This window comes from Neofelis nebulosa, chromosome 8, assembly GCF_028018385.1.
Source record: "Neofelis nebulosa isolate mNeoNeb1 chromosome 8, mNeoNeb1.pri, whole genome shotgun sequence".
NCBI classification, from domain to species: Eukaryota; Metazoa; Chordata; class Mammalia; order Carnivora; family Felidae; genus Neofelis; species Neofelis nebulosa.
The window spans coordinates 38,579,071-38,595,672 of NC_080789.1; the positions used below are offsets into that span (position 1 = coordinate 38,579,071).

At 33.2% G+C, this 16,602-nt stretch overlaps 1 protein-coding gene across 1 annotated transcript in view; it reads right to left on the minus strand.

Annotated features, from left to right (window-relative positions):
• Positions 1–16,602, minus strand: part of PTPRQ (protein tyrosine phosphatase receptor type Q) — a 203,310-nt gene that overhangs the window by 122,156 nt on the left and 64,552 nt on the right. The window contains exons 21-26 of the mRNA XM_058682209.1: positions 13,320–13,488; positions 11,625–11,915; positions 11,092–11,367; positions 10,566–10,717; positions 6,922–7,063; positions 3,510–3,779 (exon numbers count right to left, since the gene is read on the minus strand). Of these exons, the coding sequence (XP_058538192.1) occupies positions 3,510–3,779; positions 6,922–7,063; positions 10,566–10,717; positions 11,092–11,367; positions 11,625–11,915; positions 13,320–13,488 (1,300 nt within the window). The remainder of the gene's footprint in view (positions 1–3,509; positions 3,780–6,921; positions 7,064–10,565; positions 10,718–11,091; positions 11,368–11,624; positions 11,916–13,319; positions 13,489–16,602) is intronic.

The following is a 16,602-nucleotide window of genomic DNA, read 5'->3' on the forward strand; positions in this document are numbered from 1 at the left end:
AGGGATATATATTCTGATGCAGGGAGTTAGAAGTCTAATGTCTGAGAAGCATTTGTCCTCAGTACTAAGGGAGTACATAGCACAATATGTATGCCTAATATCAGCCTAATTCATTGATTTAGATTCCCTTCAACTTTTACTCATGTGGTCTTTTAACCCTGAGGTAAGATCCAATTCAAATCCTTAAATAAATATTTACTTTTACAAAGACCTGTACTTTAAGTTCAGATAGCTCTATATCAAACGCATATTACTACTTTGATTACGTGTCTCAGTTCTACTAACTGAACTTCTGCTTTGTTCCTGTGATGAAGCAGTCATCTTGAATGTCCGTGGACTCAATTAATGAGTCTTCTGTCTTGTCTTCAGAGTCTTTTGAACCTCTCATTCATCTCAAAATTATTGTCCTTTTTTTTTTTCCAGTTCTCTAAGACTCTGCTCCTGTCCAATAATCAAGATCATTTTACCTGATGCTAAACAACCTGATGCAGACCATCTGCCTGGATTTGAACATATTTCCTTCTGCCAGATTTTGCAGAGCAATGGTCTGCTACCCACCTACTGGGGAAATACCTATCACTCCTTTTGGACCTCTTTGACACTGCCTGTCCTGGCTGCGACATATCACCAGCAATCAGAGTTCATGGGTAACCTACTCAAGCACTTCCCATAACTTGCAGAGCATCAGATTACCTAGAGAGATGACTGAAAGTACAGGTTTGGGCATCACCTCTTTAGGCTATGAATCAGCAAGTCTGGGATGAAGTCCAGGAATCTGTGGCTTTAAAGGTTGACATGTCATTGAAGAATTTCACACACACACACACACACACACACACACACACACACACACACTTAAATTGGGCTTTTAAGAATGAATACAATTCTGTGTGACATACAAAAGGAAAAGGACAATATAACTACAGGAAGTAAAGCAATTTGATGGTGAGAAAGTGTTGAGTATGTTTAAAATAGAAAATCTAATCAATTATTAGCCCATAGCAAGTAGCAAGTGCTTAATAAATGTTCTTTTAATTGAATACATGAAATCTAACGTACTGAAAAAAACCCAAAATTTGGCTAGAGGCATAGGGTAGATGAGGAAATGTAGTAGAGGGACATAAGAATGAAAACATAGACAGAAGCCAGATTCTAACTGGTGATAAATTCTGGGATGCATTTTCTAGACAAGAATAAGTAAAACATTTGGAGTATTCTGAGCCATATCCTATACCTTGTGCTTTTCATTCTTATCTCTATGTTTCAAATACCTGAATCTGCATGTCTCACTTTTACCCTCAGATAATGAACTTCAACCGCCAACACATAAATGCTCTAAACTGTGTATTAGAAACAATTCAAAGAAAGTAAGTGTGTACGCAGAAAAGACTGATGGGCAGACTGGATGAGCATGGGTGGTAAGGCTACTTTAGGATATTTTTACAGGAAGCAACAAGAGGCTGATGTAAAATGGGGCAGTCACGTTGGAGAAGAAAGAACAAATTGGAGAGCCATGGCAGAGACTGAAATTGATAAGATCTAATCATATGCAGGAAAAATGGGAGAAAGTTCACATAAAAATATGAAGCTTGGTGTCCAAAGGATTACAAAGTACAGGCATAGAAAAGGGGAAGAGAAGAATTCATGTAGCATAAATTCCATTTTGCAGATATTGGGGTTGATACACCAACCAGTTCCTCGGCTAAAATTTTTGAACAATTTGCGGGGTGGGGGGGTTATGGAAAGAAAGAGAATGAAATTCAGGAGAAAGTAGATTGAACTGATGGAGTAATGTTCTAGAGGAGATATGATACTGAAACAAAAAAATAAGCAGCTACTTTCCTGAAAAGGAGGCAATGACATCCCTGAGAGAGGATATCTTGAGAGCATAAATAAAATATGAGTAAATATGAAGGAGGGCAAGTCAGTATCATTGATATTATTAAGAAAATCACATCAAATATAGATGACAGTGTGGGCAGATTATGTTCAGAATGAGAGCAGAATTCTCCTATGGAAAATCGATAGAGTGTAAACAAACAAATTGATATAGAAGATTATGGGGTAGCTAGGAGAGTTAGAGAAGGTGAAGTTATAGCTGGAAAAGGTAAACCACTTCTGTTTTGTATAGCACTATTTATCAGCCAACATCTGGTGAAAACAGTGGAATCCCCTCAGAATGGGAAAAACCCCTAGAAGATGAATCACAATGGCATGGTTTGAGATATAAGGAGCAAAAGATAGGTGTTGCTGAGAAGCATCTATTCCAGCTGAACAAGAACACTGATGTCTCACGAAGTGTTGCACTGGAAGGATGATAAGGAAAAAATGTTGATGAGGATGTGGAAACCAGGGAGAAGGTACACCATGTCTTGAAATTCTGTGGTTTACTACCTCAAGGATAGAGGAGTGGAGTAAAATTGGGTGATGCTGATTTCAAAAGGAGGAAAGAATTAGAAGATGTTTCCAAAATAATGGATCTGGATGTGCCAGAAGTAAACAATTATGCCCACAGTCCCTATAAGGGAGGACTTCCAGGGAAGTAGTACTATCAGGAAGGAATCAGACTTACATTGATATGAGCAGGTACAATATTGGAAAAGGTAGAAGGAGAAAGGAAATTATACGGTAGGTCAGACCACTGTTAGGGAAGGCAAGCGTTTTCTTCTTTGTAGACTAGACTTAGTGACCAGATATTTTCATTCAAATACTATACAAGACAAGGGCTGATGTATAGGAAAAGAAATCGATGAAAGAGAGTTTGACACTGCAGCTCTGGAATTCAGGAAAGCATCTAGAGTTCCATAAAATCAATTAAATAAAAAAGAGATAAATATCAAAATATTTACATGTTCACTCCATATTTTAATTTATGATAAAGAATAATTCAGTAAGTTCATAGTTTGGATAATAAGACATAGATATGTGTGGAAACACAGTAGAGCAGATTTTCTCTCCTTTTCCCCTTTTTAGTCTTCCCATGTTGTGGAGAGGGATCAATATACTACATAACCAGTATTCAGTAACATATGTCATAAAAATGTATGTGTTACATTTCAAAATATTTCTTTCATATCTTTAGATAAATGTGCTATAAAGACAAATATATGAATTCATTCATAGGTGGAATTTAAGAAATAAAGCAGATGAACATAAGGGAAAAAAAGAGAGAGAGAGGCAAACCATAAAACAGATTCTTCACTGTACAGAAGAAACTGAGGATTACTGGAGGGGAGGTGGGTAGGGTGATATGTGAAATAGGTGATGGGGATTATGGACGGCACTTGTTGTGATGAACACCGGGTATTGTATATGAGTGATGAATCATTAAATTCGACTCCTGAAACTAATATGACACTGTATATTAACTAAGTGGAACTTAAATAAAAATTTGGAAGAATAAAAAGATTACAAATGCTATTGACAAATGTATGACACAATCCACAAGTAGTTACTTGTTTCAGGTTGGTTTCCTCTTTTAGGTAAATTACCTGTTTCAGATTAGTTACCTGCTTCAGGGAGTGTGCTGATGTTGCATGTTTTCTCATCACCTTCACCTGCTGAAGTTGAAGCTCTTATTTTAAAGATATATGAGGTATTGGCAAGAAGTTTCATGAAAGTATACATATCATCTTGGGGAGAGACTTTTGTAGAATTCCTTTCAACTGTTATCATATAATGTATAATTATTCCATTTGCCTTCTTGGGTGGATCCCATTTCACTACAGCTGACTGCCAGCTAGTTGCCATACATTGTACATTCTGTACGACATCTGGAACTTTAAAGATAAACAAATGCCAGAAGTTAAAATTCACACATATGTAGTAGGTAAATGATTTTATTACATGATTTCTAGATAAAATCATGTTTAATAGGGGTGCCTGAGTGGCTCAGTCGGTTAAGCGTCGACTTCAGTTCAGGTCATGATCTTGGGTCTTGTGGGTTTGAGCCCTACATCGGGCTCTGTGCTGACAGCTCAGAGCCTAGAGCCTGTTTTGGATTCTGTGTCTCCTTCTCTCTTTGCCCCCCACCTCCCCACTCACACTGTCTCTCTCTCTCTCTTTCTCTCTCTCTCAAAAATAAATAAACATTAAAAAAATATTTTAAATCATGTTTAGTAGAGACCAAATAAAAATTTAACGTATCAACCTTGCAATGTGTGCTCAAAAAGTTCTTAACATAGGCTAAATCAAGTGTCAGTTGGCCCAGGTTCTATGCTATTATGTGAATCCTTAAAATACTGAGTCAGCCACTGAATATTCCTAGGTCCAAGTAGCAATCACATCCTCAAATACTGAGAAGCAACTAACTGTATAGCCTCAAGCTCAGGCGGTGCCTGGAGCCTGCTTTCTTTATATCGTACTGGAAAGGAGTGGTCTTAGCAATACATTTATATGGAATCTTTTCATGCAAAACATAGATATAGGCGCTTCCATGATGTGGCACATCTGGGCCAAACAGTACTAGGAGACATGCAACCAATGTAGGGGTTCTGTTTTTACAATTGGTAGGCTTTGGAAGAATTGTGAAGATCTGATCCCTCAATACCTTTTTAAAAATCAGTGGAGGGAACATTTAAATCAGTCCCAGTTTTTTAATTCAGTCCTAGTTTTTTTGTTTTTGTTTTTCTAGAACTTCCCTGAATTTACTTGCAAGTAACCCAAGTTCTCAGAGGGTAGACCTGGTTGAAGGGCAGTTCCCCAACCCACCAAAGTGACTACAGATTGGAGAGACCAGCTACTTCCCATGGAAAGTAATTATTTAATGTCCTCAAATGATAGCATAGCTTGTCTTATTATAGGGTAGACAGGATGCTACAAGAAAAATTCGTATATAGTCAATTTGTGGATTACAAACAAGTAGTGAAACAACTTGCTGTCCTTATGCAAAACATAGTTATTTAAAGAATACTCAAGTTCAAGTTATCTTTGATTTGCTTACAGTTCTCTCTTCTGACCTAAATTTATCTTTACTAATTCTTCTTCCTCTGTAAAATAGAGGCATCAGAATGAAAGGAGAACACTTAGGGAATGGATGTGTGGCATTTAAAATTTTTGAAAAGACAATTTCTCAGCTGATCCAGGGTTCTATTAAATATTATTCTTTGCTTATTTTCAAAAAACATATAATAATATTTTCATAAAATAACTTTGCTGAAGTTTAGTTTATAAACTTGGGTTTTGTGACTATTTCACTGACTCTGTGAATCTAAAAACAATTAATTAAACAGCTGATATTTAACACTAAAAGTTGAAAATTGTCTTTTATTTAACCAATCAAGGCATGTGCAATAATTTTATTTTGATAAAAATATTTATTGGTTTACTGTCTATAAGATTAACCTTAATTTTTACTAAACTGATACATATATAGTTAAAATAGTTTTTTCTTTATATGTTTAGCATTTGTATATAATACATAAATTATCAGTTATAATATATATTTCCTACAGTTATGTCCACCCTACACTAGACATCAGAAGTTGATGTTCTAATTCGGTTTCTTTACTAACTTTCTCAGATCTTTTAATCTCAACTTCCTGAATAATGGTTTCTTCATATGTAATATGAGAATAGGGGCAACAGTAATATTTTTTTGAGTACTAAATGTGTGTCTGACACTCTAATAAGTGCTTTATGTGGATCTTTTCAAATATTTTCCACAACAACCTTATAGGTGGCTACTGCTAATATGTGTTTCTTTTCACACATAGAGGCTCTGAGGAGTAATGAGCCTTTGCAAGGTTATACAGCTAGTAGGTCACAGAGCTTGGATTCAAATCCAGACACTCTGACTTCAAAGCAAGCACTTCTATCCACGATAAATACTATTTTATTGGCTTGTCTTATAGGCATGCTATGAAAAAAGTATCAGGTATTCATAAATGCAAAAATGATTAATTTATCAGTGAGTGCTTTCCAATTTCAACTTAGAGATTCACTAAAAGAAGAGGTACAGAGAAAAATTAACTGGAGCAGGATCTTAAGCTCATTCAATAATACTTGATGAAAAAAGTGAGGAAGAGGTGCCTCTAAACATATAGTCCGGTTGAGAAAAGGAAAAATGCATTTCTAAGCCACCCATTATATAGGTCATAAATGAAAACTATCTAGCACATAAACAAAGGTGAGCTATGGCATGTATGTGACATGTGGGTAAGTTTAATTAGACCAGTGGTATTTCATAGTCTTCATAATCCCCTTCACATGTTACAAATGGACTATGGGAAAGTAGAAGCTTACATAGTGACCAGTGGTCTTCACATGTTACATCTTCTTTAAAAAATCATCGATATCGTTTCGTGGAAATATAAACCAACCTGTTAAAAGTGAATACTGGTTCATTTCTCCTCCTACCCCCCATCCCAGCTGTCTCAGTTGATACTAAGAATTTTAAAAACAAAACAAAGAGCAAAGGGAAATAAAAAAGGGAGAGAGAGGCAAACCAAGAAACAGACTGTTAGCCATAGAGAACAAACTGATGGTTACCAGAGGAGAGGTAGGTGGAGGCATGGGCAAATAGGTGATGGGGATTAAGGAGGGTGCTTGTGATGAACACCAGGTGTTGCATGTAAGTGATAAATCACTGTGTTATACACCTGAAACTAGTATTACACTGTATGTTAACTAACTGGAATTTAACTTTTTTATAAAAAACAGAATTAGGTAATTTTCCACAGATATCTAGAAACCTACTTTGTTCCTAAACTAGTCCTTTATTTCAGCTTCTTCAGTTCAAAAGGAAAAACCACATGTAAATATATATATTTGATTGCAGACAAGATGCAGCCTAGTCTTAAAGCACTGAAATTCAACTTCCATTTGAATGCACTATTAATGGTACTTTCATATAAACTGAAAGGATGGGGAAAGTGTTAAATACAAAGTGAAACATTTTAGGATCAAAAAACTGTATCTCACCTGATTCTTGAGTTGTGAATTTTACTACATTACTATATTGATTGCCATTTCCGACTTTCGTAAAGGCAGATATGCTAATAGAATAGGTGCTGACTGGTTCCAGCCCCACAAGCTGGGCTTCAGTTTGAACACCTGAAATATTCTGAAAACCAGAAAAAAATTCTTTGTCATGATGCATCACCAAAAATTTGTAACTGAAAGAAATACTTTATTACATTGAAGTTATGCCTTCTATGTTTAATTTAGGATTTAATAAGCATGGGCATTTTCAATGAAAATAAAACAAATACTAACCTCTTTTTTTTATGCACTCAGGTCATGATACAGGATGAACTGGGCACCCTCTCAGCCCTGAAGAATCCCAAAATGGCCATTTAAAAAAAATTTTTTTTATGCTAGGGTATTTTGTTTTCATTTTGTCTCCTGACACTTGCTTGGAATTAAATACTCATTACTTCCTTTAAATTCTCAAAAATTGAAGTCTCCAATTTAAATCAAACTTATGGGTGGTCAGCAATAGATTTTTCTTGAATTCATCTAGAGTCGTTTTTTAATACCAGTAACATTCTGTGTAAATTAATTTATTCATCAGCTACTTTATGCTAGGCATTGGGAATACAACAGTTAAAAAAAATCTCTACTCTCATGAAGCTTAAATTATGAGTTTTCCCAGACAACTCCTAAATTCATAATTTTACCCAATCTCTTAGGAAAATGAAAAAAAAGGAACAAAACAGTTATCACAACTGCTCAAGGAAGGATATGTGTTCTCATAGAAATATTTACCATTAAGTATAAAGTCTTCATTCAAAGATAATTGTCATAACTGAGAGATCAGTTAAGACTAATCTGTTATCTTTACAGAAACAGAAGACAATGTCTCCTATAATGGTGTAATTTTAAAAATACTCCATTTAATGGACCCAAAATATAAACTACTTTGACTTATTTATTAAACATTTCAGTAACAGAAATTTAGCAAGAATGCTAACTCACAAGGCACTTACATTTTAATCATATTTTAAATTAAATCAAATTTTAAATTAATATCCCAAGTTATTGACATACTTTAGGGACTCATTGTATTACACTCTATCCTTTCATTCTTTCATGCTTACTATTTATAAAGCATACTGTTAGATAACCAGAAGGTTATAAAGATACATATATAAGATACATATGGTCACTGTCATCAAGGAACTTTTATATTAATCAAAGAAATCTACAAACAAATGTTGACTGAGAAGAAATTAGAACAATGCAGGTAAATTTTGACTTGGATTAGGAAAGGTCTGTACCCAGAGAAATGACTGAACCCAAGATTATAACAAAACATGTGAGAGCAGCTCACTGGACAGTGACCAGATTTACATCAGAGTAAAATGTAAGAGGGAGACATGAATGAGGAATATTTCCAAACATATTTTAGCAAAACTTTTTACTGAATAAACAATTTGTTTCTATATTTGTGAGTGACCCAAGTTACCAGTAGACCTGGATCTAACTGATTCCGTGGGAACTCACTGGATTGACTACAATGGCAGGAATCTTTGGAATGGTTCTGGAATTATTCTGTCTCCACAAACCCACATATAATTTGAAAGAATAAAAAGAAAAAGAAGAAAATAATAGAAACCGATAGGAAATAGAGACAAAGACGTAAGGAAAATAGGACAATACACTCAGGAAGAAAGCTAAACAGAGGGACGAAAGCAAACAAACTAGATGTTAGGAAAGGAAAACAGGTGGCATGAAGTATATTCAAAGGAATTTAAAAGAAAATAAGACTACGAAAATCAACGGAGGACAAAACAGGTGTAAAAAGGAGTAACTAAAAGTAGTAAATTTTCAAGAAAAACTATTCCTTCTACCCAAAAGTAATATATTTAATACTTTATGGTATAAAGATTATATGTTTGCTACTAGAAACATTTTAATGGTAGCATTTCCACTGAAATATTAGGAAGCCTAAAAATCATAACTTATTCTCATATTCAGGTAAAGGTATACTGTCCTTTCATACTTAGTGCTATGACAATGCTGGATGCAGTTTTCAAACCTTTTCTTAAATGATGTACAATAACACAACAATAGCTAACACATATATCATGTGCTGAAGATTATTCTAAATGCTTGATATAGATTTGCCCTTACAATTCTCACTTTTTAATGTATGCATCCTTATAACTCCAATTTTGCACTTGAAGAAACCAAGTCAGAAGAGGTTAAGTAGCTGCCTTAATGCCACACATTAAGTCTCAAAAAAAATGTCATTGCAGTAAAAAATGATTGCTTTTTCCTTTCTGATATTCATTTCCCAGTGACCCATACAGACAAAGCAAATAAAAAATGAGAAAATGTTAAGATTAGACCAGGATAGATAGTAGGGGCCTAGAGACTTAGCATTATTAGAATTTCACACTTTTGGGGAACAGATTCCACATTTATGGAGTACTACAATTCAAATTCTACTCAGCCTGTCAGATTTTAAAGTAATATCTTGATTTCCAGAAAGAAAGTCATTGTTCGTTATGACATAATCTTAACCATTGCTTTTGATTTTTACTATTCACTTTGCAAGCTACACATGCTGTAAAAATAATTTACCATCAGCAATAAATTGTAATGCATATAATATTGGGACAATGTTTACTGCAGATTTTTTTCACTCTTCTTGTTGTAACTAAATAAGAGCATCCCAGTACTTCATCGCCTTTGGAGAAAAAAATAAAAACACTTTCTTAAATAAATGCTAGTTATATAACATATTTTGGCAATTAAATGCTAGAAATCACACAAGTATATTTGAGATCCTTTGTTATATCTGTAATTTGGGTATTTTTCATTGATTCTAGAACCTAAAAATGGAGAAGGGAAAGAGTATTCAGTGTTGTAAACTAATTGGCATTGAAAGGAAAAAAAATAATGATATACCTTAAAAGCCCAATCAATGTGGGATTATATTCTATCAGGGAAGATTACCAGAAGCCCAGTAGAAATACTTTTCTTAAAAGGTTAAAAACACTCACTTGGTATCTTTTTAACAACAAATAGAAATATATTGCATTTAAGATAATAACAGTTTTTAAATAGTCTGAAAAAATTTACTATATACTTTCCAGCATTAATACAATAATGCAATTATTTCTTAACTTGCAAATATCTAGAAGTCGTAAAGTCTAAGTAAACTGCTCTACAAATTATTCAGCTGTCATATCTGACAAATGTCTTCTGTGTTTTCCATAAACATCCTTAAATTGTAGGGAAAAAAAGATTATTTAAAAAGATGGTCCTTGGGGCGCCTGGGTGGCGCAGTTGGTTAAGCGTCTGACTTCAGCCAGGTCACGATCTCACGGTCCGTGAGTTCGAGCCCCGCGTCAGGCTCTGGGCTGATGGCTCGGAGCCTGGAGCCTGTTTCCGATTCTGTGTCTCCCTCTCTCTCTGCCCCTCCCCCGTTCATGCTCTGTCTCTCTCTGTCCCAAAAATAAATAAAAAACGTTGAAAAAAAAATTAATAAAAAAATATAAAAAATAAAAAGATGGTCCTTGTTTAATTTAAAGCAGTCCATTTTCCTCTGCATGTCAAATGATTTTAATTCAATTTCTGAATTTTTAAATTAACATGTACTGTTATAATCAACCTACCTTATAAAATATAGTATCAGTTTCATGCTCATGAATTTTTAAGCTATATATTTTAACAATACCGCCTGGAACAGGACTTGGACTCCATTTCAGCCATACCAAGTCTGAAGTGTAGTTGATTAAAGTCAAATTTTGAGGAGGTGCTAAAGGCACTGCAGGAAAACACATTATAAAACTTATATTCATAAAATTTTTAGTAAATGATATTTAGTAAAAATATCATTGTGACTCTAGCTTCTTGCAGGCACTATTAAGAAAGATTCCTAAAATGATCATATTTCAGAAATAAATAGCATCGGTAACTATGTTTTTATACTTGGAACTCAGTAGTTCCAAACTAATTTTAAACAAGCACTTTGTTCTAAGGCTTGAATTAAAAAAAAATGTTCAGCAAAGTAGATGAATAGTTGTAAGCCTGTTACAAATAGAAAACTGAATATCTTTTCATTTTCCATGCTGTTCCTTAAAAAGAGAGAGCAAGGCTGCAACAGTGAAATCATTTCAAGAGTTATGGATTCAGGCTTACCTGACTCATCTGTGTAAAAGAAAAGAGTACTGGAAGGACCAAGTCCTTTTATAGTTCTTGCGGCAGCAAAAAAACTATATAATGTAAATGGTGAAAGTTCTTCCAGTATTAGATAGTTATCAGAAGTAATGAAAGAATAATTTTCATTTGGTCCTTGTAAAGTTAAATCATAACTTATTATTGCACCATTTGGTTTTACTGGGGGATCCCATGATAAGAGAACTGAGGTAGAGGAAAGGTTTTTAAAAGTGTTGATTATTGGTGAAGTTTCTGGGACTATAAAAGAAAAAAAGAATATTAAATGAAAAGTGAATTAGCATTAAAAAGAAGAGGCTTTAATAATAGTGGGACATAATTTCATTAACAGATAATTATTTTAATTTTAAAAAACAGAGCTTGTTATGTTTATTGAAAGGCTAACTACCTGAGAACAGTCTCTATATAGTTATAAAAATAATGTTTTCTATCAGAAAGCTATGTAAAGAAGAGAACACCACAATCTGCTTAATAGGCAATAAAAGGGTCCAGCCTACCATCTTCTTCAGTTTTGATGTGTAGCTGGGCAGTATAGGTATCAGAGAATCCCTTTTCTGTTGATGGAGTGATTTTTAATATATAATCAGTATATTTTTCCAGATTATCAAAATATATACTTCTCTCATATGTCACAAGAAGTGGTCTCACGTGGCGAGGAGTCTGCTGTAAGCTCAGAGAAACATAGTAGAAGACTAGACCATTTGGATGAGATGGTGGGCTCCAGCTTACATTTATTGCAGTTGATGAAATGGACTCGTAAGTTAGGTTTCCAACAAACCCTTCGGGTACTATGGTAGGTAATGTGCAAAATATAAAAATTATCAGTCACCCTATATAAAATTTAGGTAAATTCACAAGCTGAGGATAACTGTTGAAATGGCATCTATTACATCATTAGCTCTTACATTGTTTAAATGCAGATGTAGTAAATATCACCTATTACAAAATATTATTACAAAATAATTATATTAAAAATGATTCAAAATACAAACTCTGTCATCTTTAATATGTGTTAGAATTGCTTTATATGATATTCTCTTTTCTTTCCTACAACATGGTGATTATCCGTGTACACATACATGTATGTCTGTGTATGTATACTCAGATATTTAAATATTTTGATCATTTATATTATCTAAACAATATTTTCAGTTTCTTTCTTCTAAAGATTATCATTACTGTATATATATCAGATCTAGGACCTCTCACCTGGAACAGTGCACAATAAGTGTTTATTATTCATGGTGCTACAACAGTCACTGATAACATTTATAGATTGCTGAAAATATGGGGAGATATCCGCATTTAAAGAATGCCTGAAATGATATTGACTACATACTGCACTAAAATACTTTGTTAAAGATTCTGCAAGCACATATTTTCATGTATTTTATCATCTTACCCTGTTGATCAATGTGTAAACTATTTAAAAGATTGTTCAACAACAAAAGCATTCACTCATACTTATCGTGTCTGTCGATTTGCAATCTTCAGACAATAAACACAGAATCTTATTCTCAGCAGTTTAGGTCAATACCATTTCTCAATAAAAGACTAGTCCTTAAGAAATAAATGGACTCCAGAAACAACCACAAGAAGAAATAGGCAATGATTTATGGATCATTGTATTCTTGAAGCTGAAACCTAAAACATCAAATGCCTCAATCATTATAGTTTTCTGAATACTCAGCACAAACAGGATACTGCTGAAACTGCATACAAGAAACTTCTAGAGTTAAAAAAGTAAAGATATTACGAGTATATTAGTCAAAAACATAATAAGAACAAAGATGCTGTATGGAGTCCTGTGTGGATTCAAAGGCTGAAATGGAAAGAAGTTGCTAGATTAAAACAAAAAAAGGTGTTAGATTAAAGCAAATGGACAAGCACCCATCGACGTATGCAACAGAATTTTTCATGCTTACAACTGGATGGCTGTGACATCTTTTGAAGCAATAAAAGTGACAGAAAGTTCATGAATGGTAGCAGTTTCCATAAATAGAAAAGGCTGTTATTATTATAATAGTTTTACAGCTATATTAAATGCATTTCCAAACTTCTATAATGACTAGTTAAATGTGCCTAAATAAATCACAGAATTTACTAGTAATATATACAAATAGAAAAAGGTTCTAAAATAAAGTGTTAAATTAAACCTTTTAAAAATTAATAAATGCTTTTTGTTTACATACTGTCTTGATCTGTGTATACTTGAACTATGTCACTGCTTTTATTCCCATTTCCAACTGAGGTACTTGCTGTTACCCAAAATGTATAGTAGCTGAATATTGCCAGTTTATCTATTACTGCAGATATGGTCATATTGTCAAAGTCATTGGTTACTTCATGGAGTGTAAAATTCTGAAAAATAAACATATTGTTTTAATTGTTCAGAATGTAGTTTTAGTATACATAATTTCAAGTAATTTCAAAATAATTATTATCCATGAATTGGCCATCCTTATTATTTTAAAATGTTAATTTTTGAAAAAAATCAATGTAAATTGATTAGTGCAATAATTAAACTGGAAATATGTTTGTACTAAAAGAGGAATAGATGGTATTGTTTTTATCATAAAATTAACATACAGAATAGGAAAGAGCAGAAACTTCCAGCTTATGGAGAAGGTCCAGTAGCCAACTGAAAGCGCTCCAAGGTGCTGAGCAGTGTCAGTTTTCATTATAAAACTTTCAAGTAGTTTTCAAAACATTGACCCTATATTTTATGAATATTATAAAAACTTTGATTTTTTTCTTCCTATGAATGATGAAGAAATTATTAAAGTGTTCACCACTTTCTCTGAACTCAAATGGTTATTATTCATCTTTAATGGGGCTTTTTTTTTTCTACAATCATGGGGAGAAATGGGAAGTCAGCTAGATGCATTTTCTTTATTAAATGCAGAGTAAGAGCAATTTAAAAAAATTTTGCCTGATTCCTAGTTATATTTGTCCTAAGGCATTTATTGATGATTAGGGAATTTATTTATGCAATCATTTTCTTTCTGATCATATTTTAAATACAAAACACATAGCAAACAAAACTAGTAATAAAATAAAGGAAAATATACTTAAAATTATGTAAGCAATTAGTATGAATAAACCGATACTAATAGTATGGATGTCCATATTATTAATTTAATAATATAATAATGCTCATCTACACCAAGAAAGCTCAATCATTCCAAAACATACAAAAGTTTTAAGCATCCTATAAACGTAACTTCAATTCTAGCAGAGTAGCCCTCAATAAACCATCTAAACTCAAAGATTCTCTTTCCTCAACTATAAAATGGGAGTAATTATTTCTACTTCACAGAGAGATTTTAAGGATTAGATGATATGAAACACATAAAACAATATCATATCTAGCACACAAATAAAAAACAATAAATGGTAATTAGTTCATTTAAATGAAAAACTTAGGGTAATTAATTTGACTAAAGTTTACAGTTAGGATGGTTCTATAATGCATCAAAAAATTAAATTCAGCAAAGTTTTGTGGTTCTTTTGCCAGTATTTGGTGGAGAGGAGGGGAAGAATGAGTGTAATAAAAGATCTCCCTCAGTTTTGTGGCTGCTTATTCAGGAACAGATAAGTTAAAACAATGTAACAATGTCACACAAAATATGATTTGCAAACTTGAATTATCTTTCAACACATCTATCTTACACAGGGAAAAATTGTTTTACATAAAGTATCTCTTAAAATATTAGCATAATTAATTATTTAGCCATTTAAAAAGAAGGAAATCCTGCCATTTGTGACGAGGATGAACCTTGAGGTCATAATGCTGACAGAAATATGTCTGACAGAGAAAGACAAATACCATATGATCCCACTTATATGTGGAATCTAAAACACACATAAACCCCAAAACCTGAACTCACAGATACAAAGAACAGATTTGTGTTTGCCAGAGGTGCAGGGTGAGAGGGGGTGGGCAAAATGGGTGAAGGTGATCAAAAGGTATAGACCTCCAGTTATAAAATAAGTAAGTCATGAGGATGTAATGAAAAAATATACTAATGTAGCTTTTTGGTATAAATTTTATTTTTTCTTTGTTATTGAATTTATTCTGATTACCTATCACCTTGATGACTATTTAGAAATGAATTATTTTGAATCACCCAGTAGCCATTCCTGATGAGTGTGTGACTTAGCATCATAGACATGTACCAAATTTGGAATTAGATCAATTATCCAGATGATTATTTCAGTCATTTATTTATTTTTGGAAAAAAAATTTCTTTCAGCTCAAATTATCTAATTAAGACTTGCTACTCTGTATATATAAATGCAGTCAGAAGTTATTTAGTAAAAGCTTTCAAATTTGATTAATCAACCAGTATTCATTAGCATTTTTTAAATATAATAAGACACCATGTCAGGTACAGGAGGAGATATGACATAAGTGGGTAAAAATGAAAATGTAGAAGAATTAATACACTATACTAAACACAATGTGCAACAATTGAAGGAAGAACAATGGTAGCAGAGAGATTAAATTCCCCAAAGGTCAGAAGAAGGAAAAATCACTTTCCCACAAACTCAAATGCTCCAAAATTATAACTAAGTATCAAAAATAATGTTGGTATGTTCTTTCAACTAAAAATATTTATTGAGCATTGAACCTATGTATGATATAGTACCAGAGGACTTCGGGGGATGGAATGATAAGTGTCACGTGATCCTTTTCTTCAAATTATTTGCTATAGCATAGGTTGCTAGGACAAGTAAGCAGATACCAAGAATGGTTAGCAAAATGTGATATACCATGCATGAGGTATTCAACAAAGTTCTGTGCGAAAGAGAAGGAAGAGAAGGAGGAAGAAAAAAGCTACACACTTATTCTGCTATATAATGTTCATTTTGAGGGTTTATTCCACTCTTCCAACCCAAAATAGAAAATCAGTTAGCAAAGATGCTGTATTTAACATTAACTTGAGGAATAAATTAAAGCACAGATGAACTTCACGCAATATGAGAAGTATCTTCACATCATTAGCCTGTGCTCTCTAGCAGCTGTCACACATAAAAGCATTCTTAAGATTATTTAATAAAAGATTACGTTTTCTAAGTTATATGAATTGTAAATAGGTTTGAAACCATAGTTAGATGTTTATACTTCATTATTTAAGTGTGGAAAAAGAGAACCAAAATAGAATTGTGTATATAGGTTATAAAGTAAATTGTACCCAGGCAAAAACCTTTGCTAAGATTCAGATACAGACACCACCCCTTTGCAGTATTTTTGTTAAATGTGTGAAAGAAGAAATCTGCATTTTGAATGGCCTCCATGACATAATGACACATTTTTAAATTTGTAAACAACACTGTGGTAAAAAAAAATTACAATAAATTGCATACAAATCTTTTCTCAAAATAGAGCAGAACAAAAAGGAATAGCAAAAGTTGCTTAATGTACACAGAAAGGGAAAAAAAGGATCCTCCTTTCTCCTTCTGCTCCTAAGG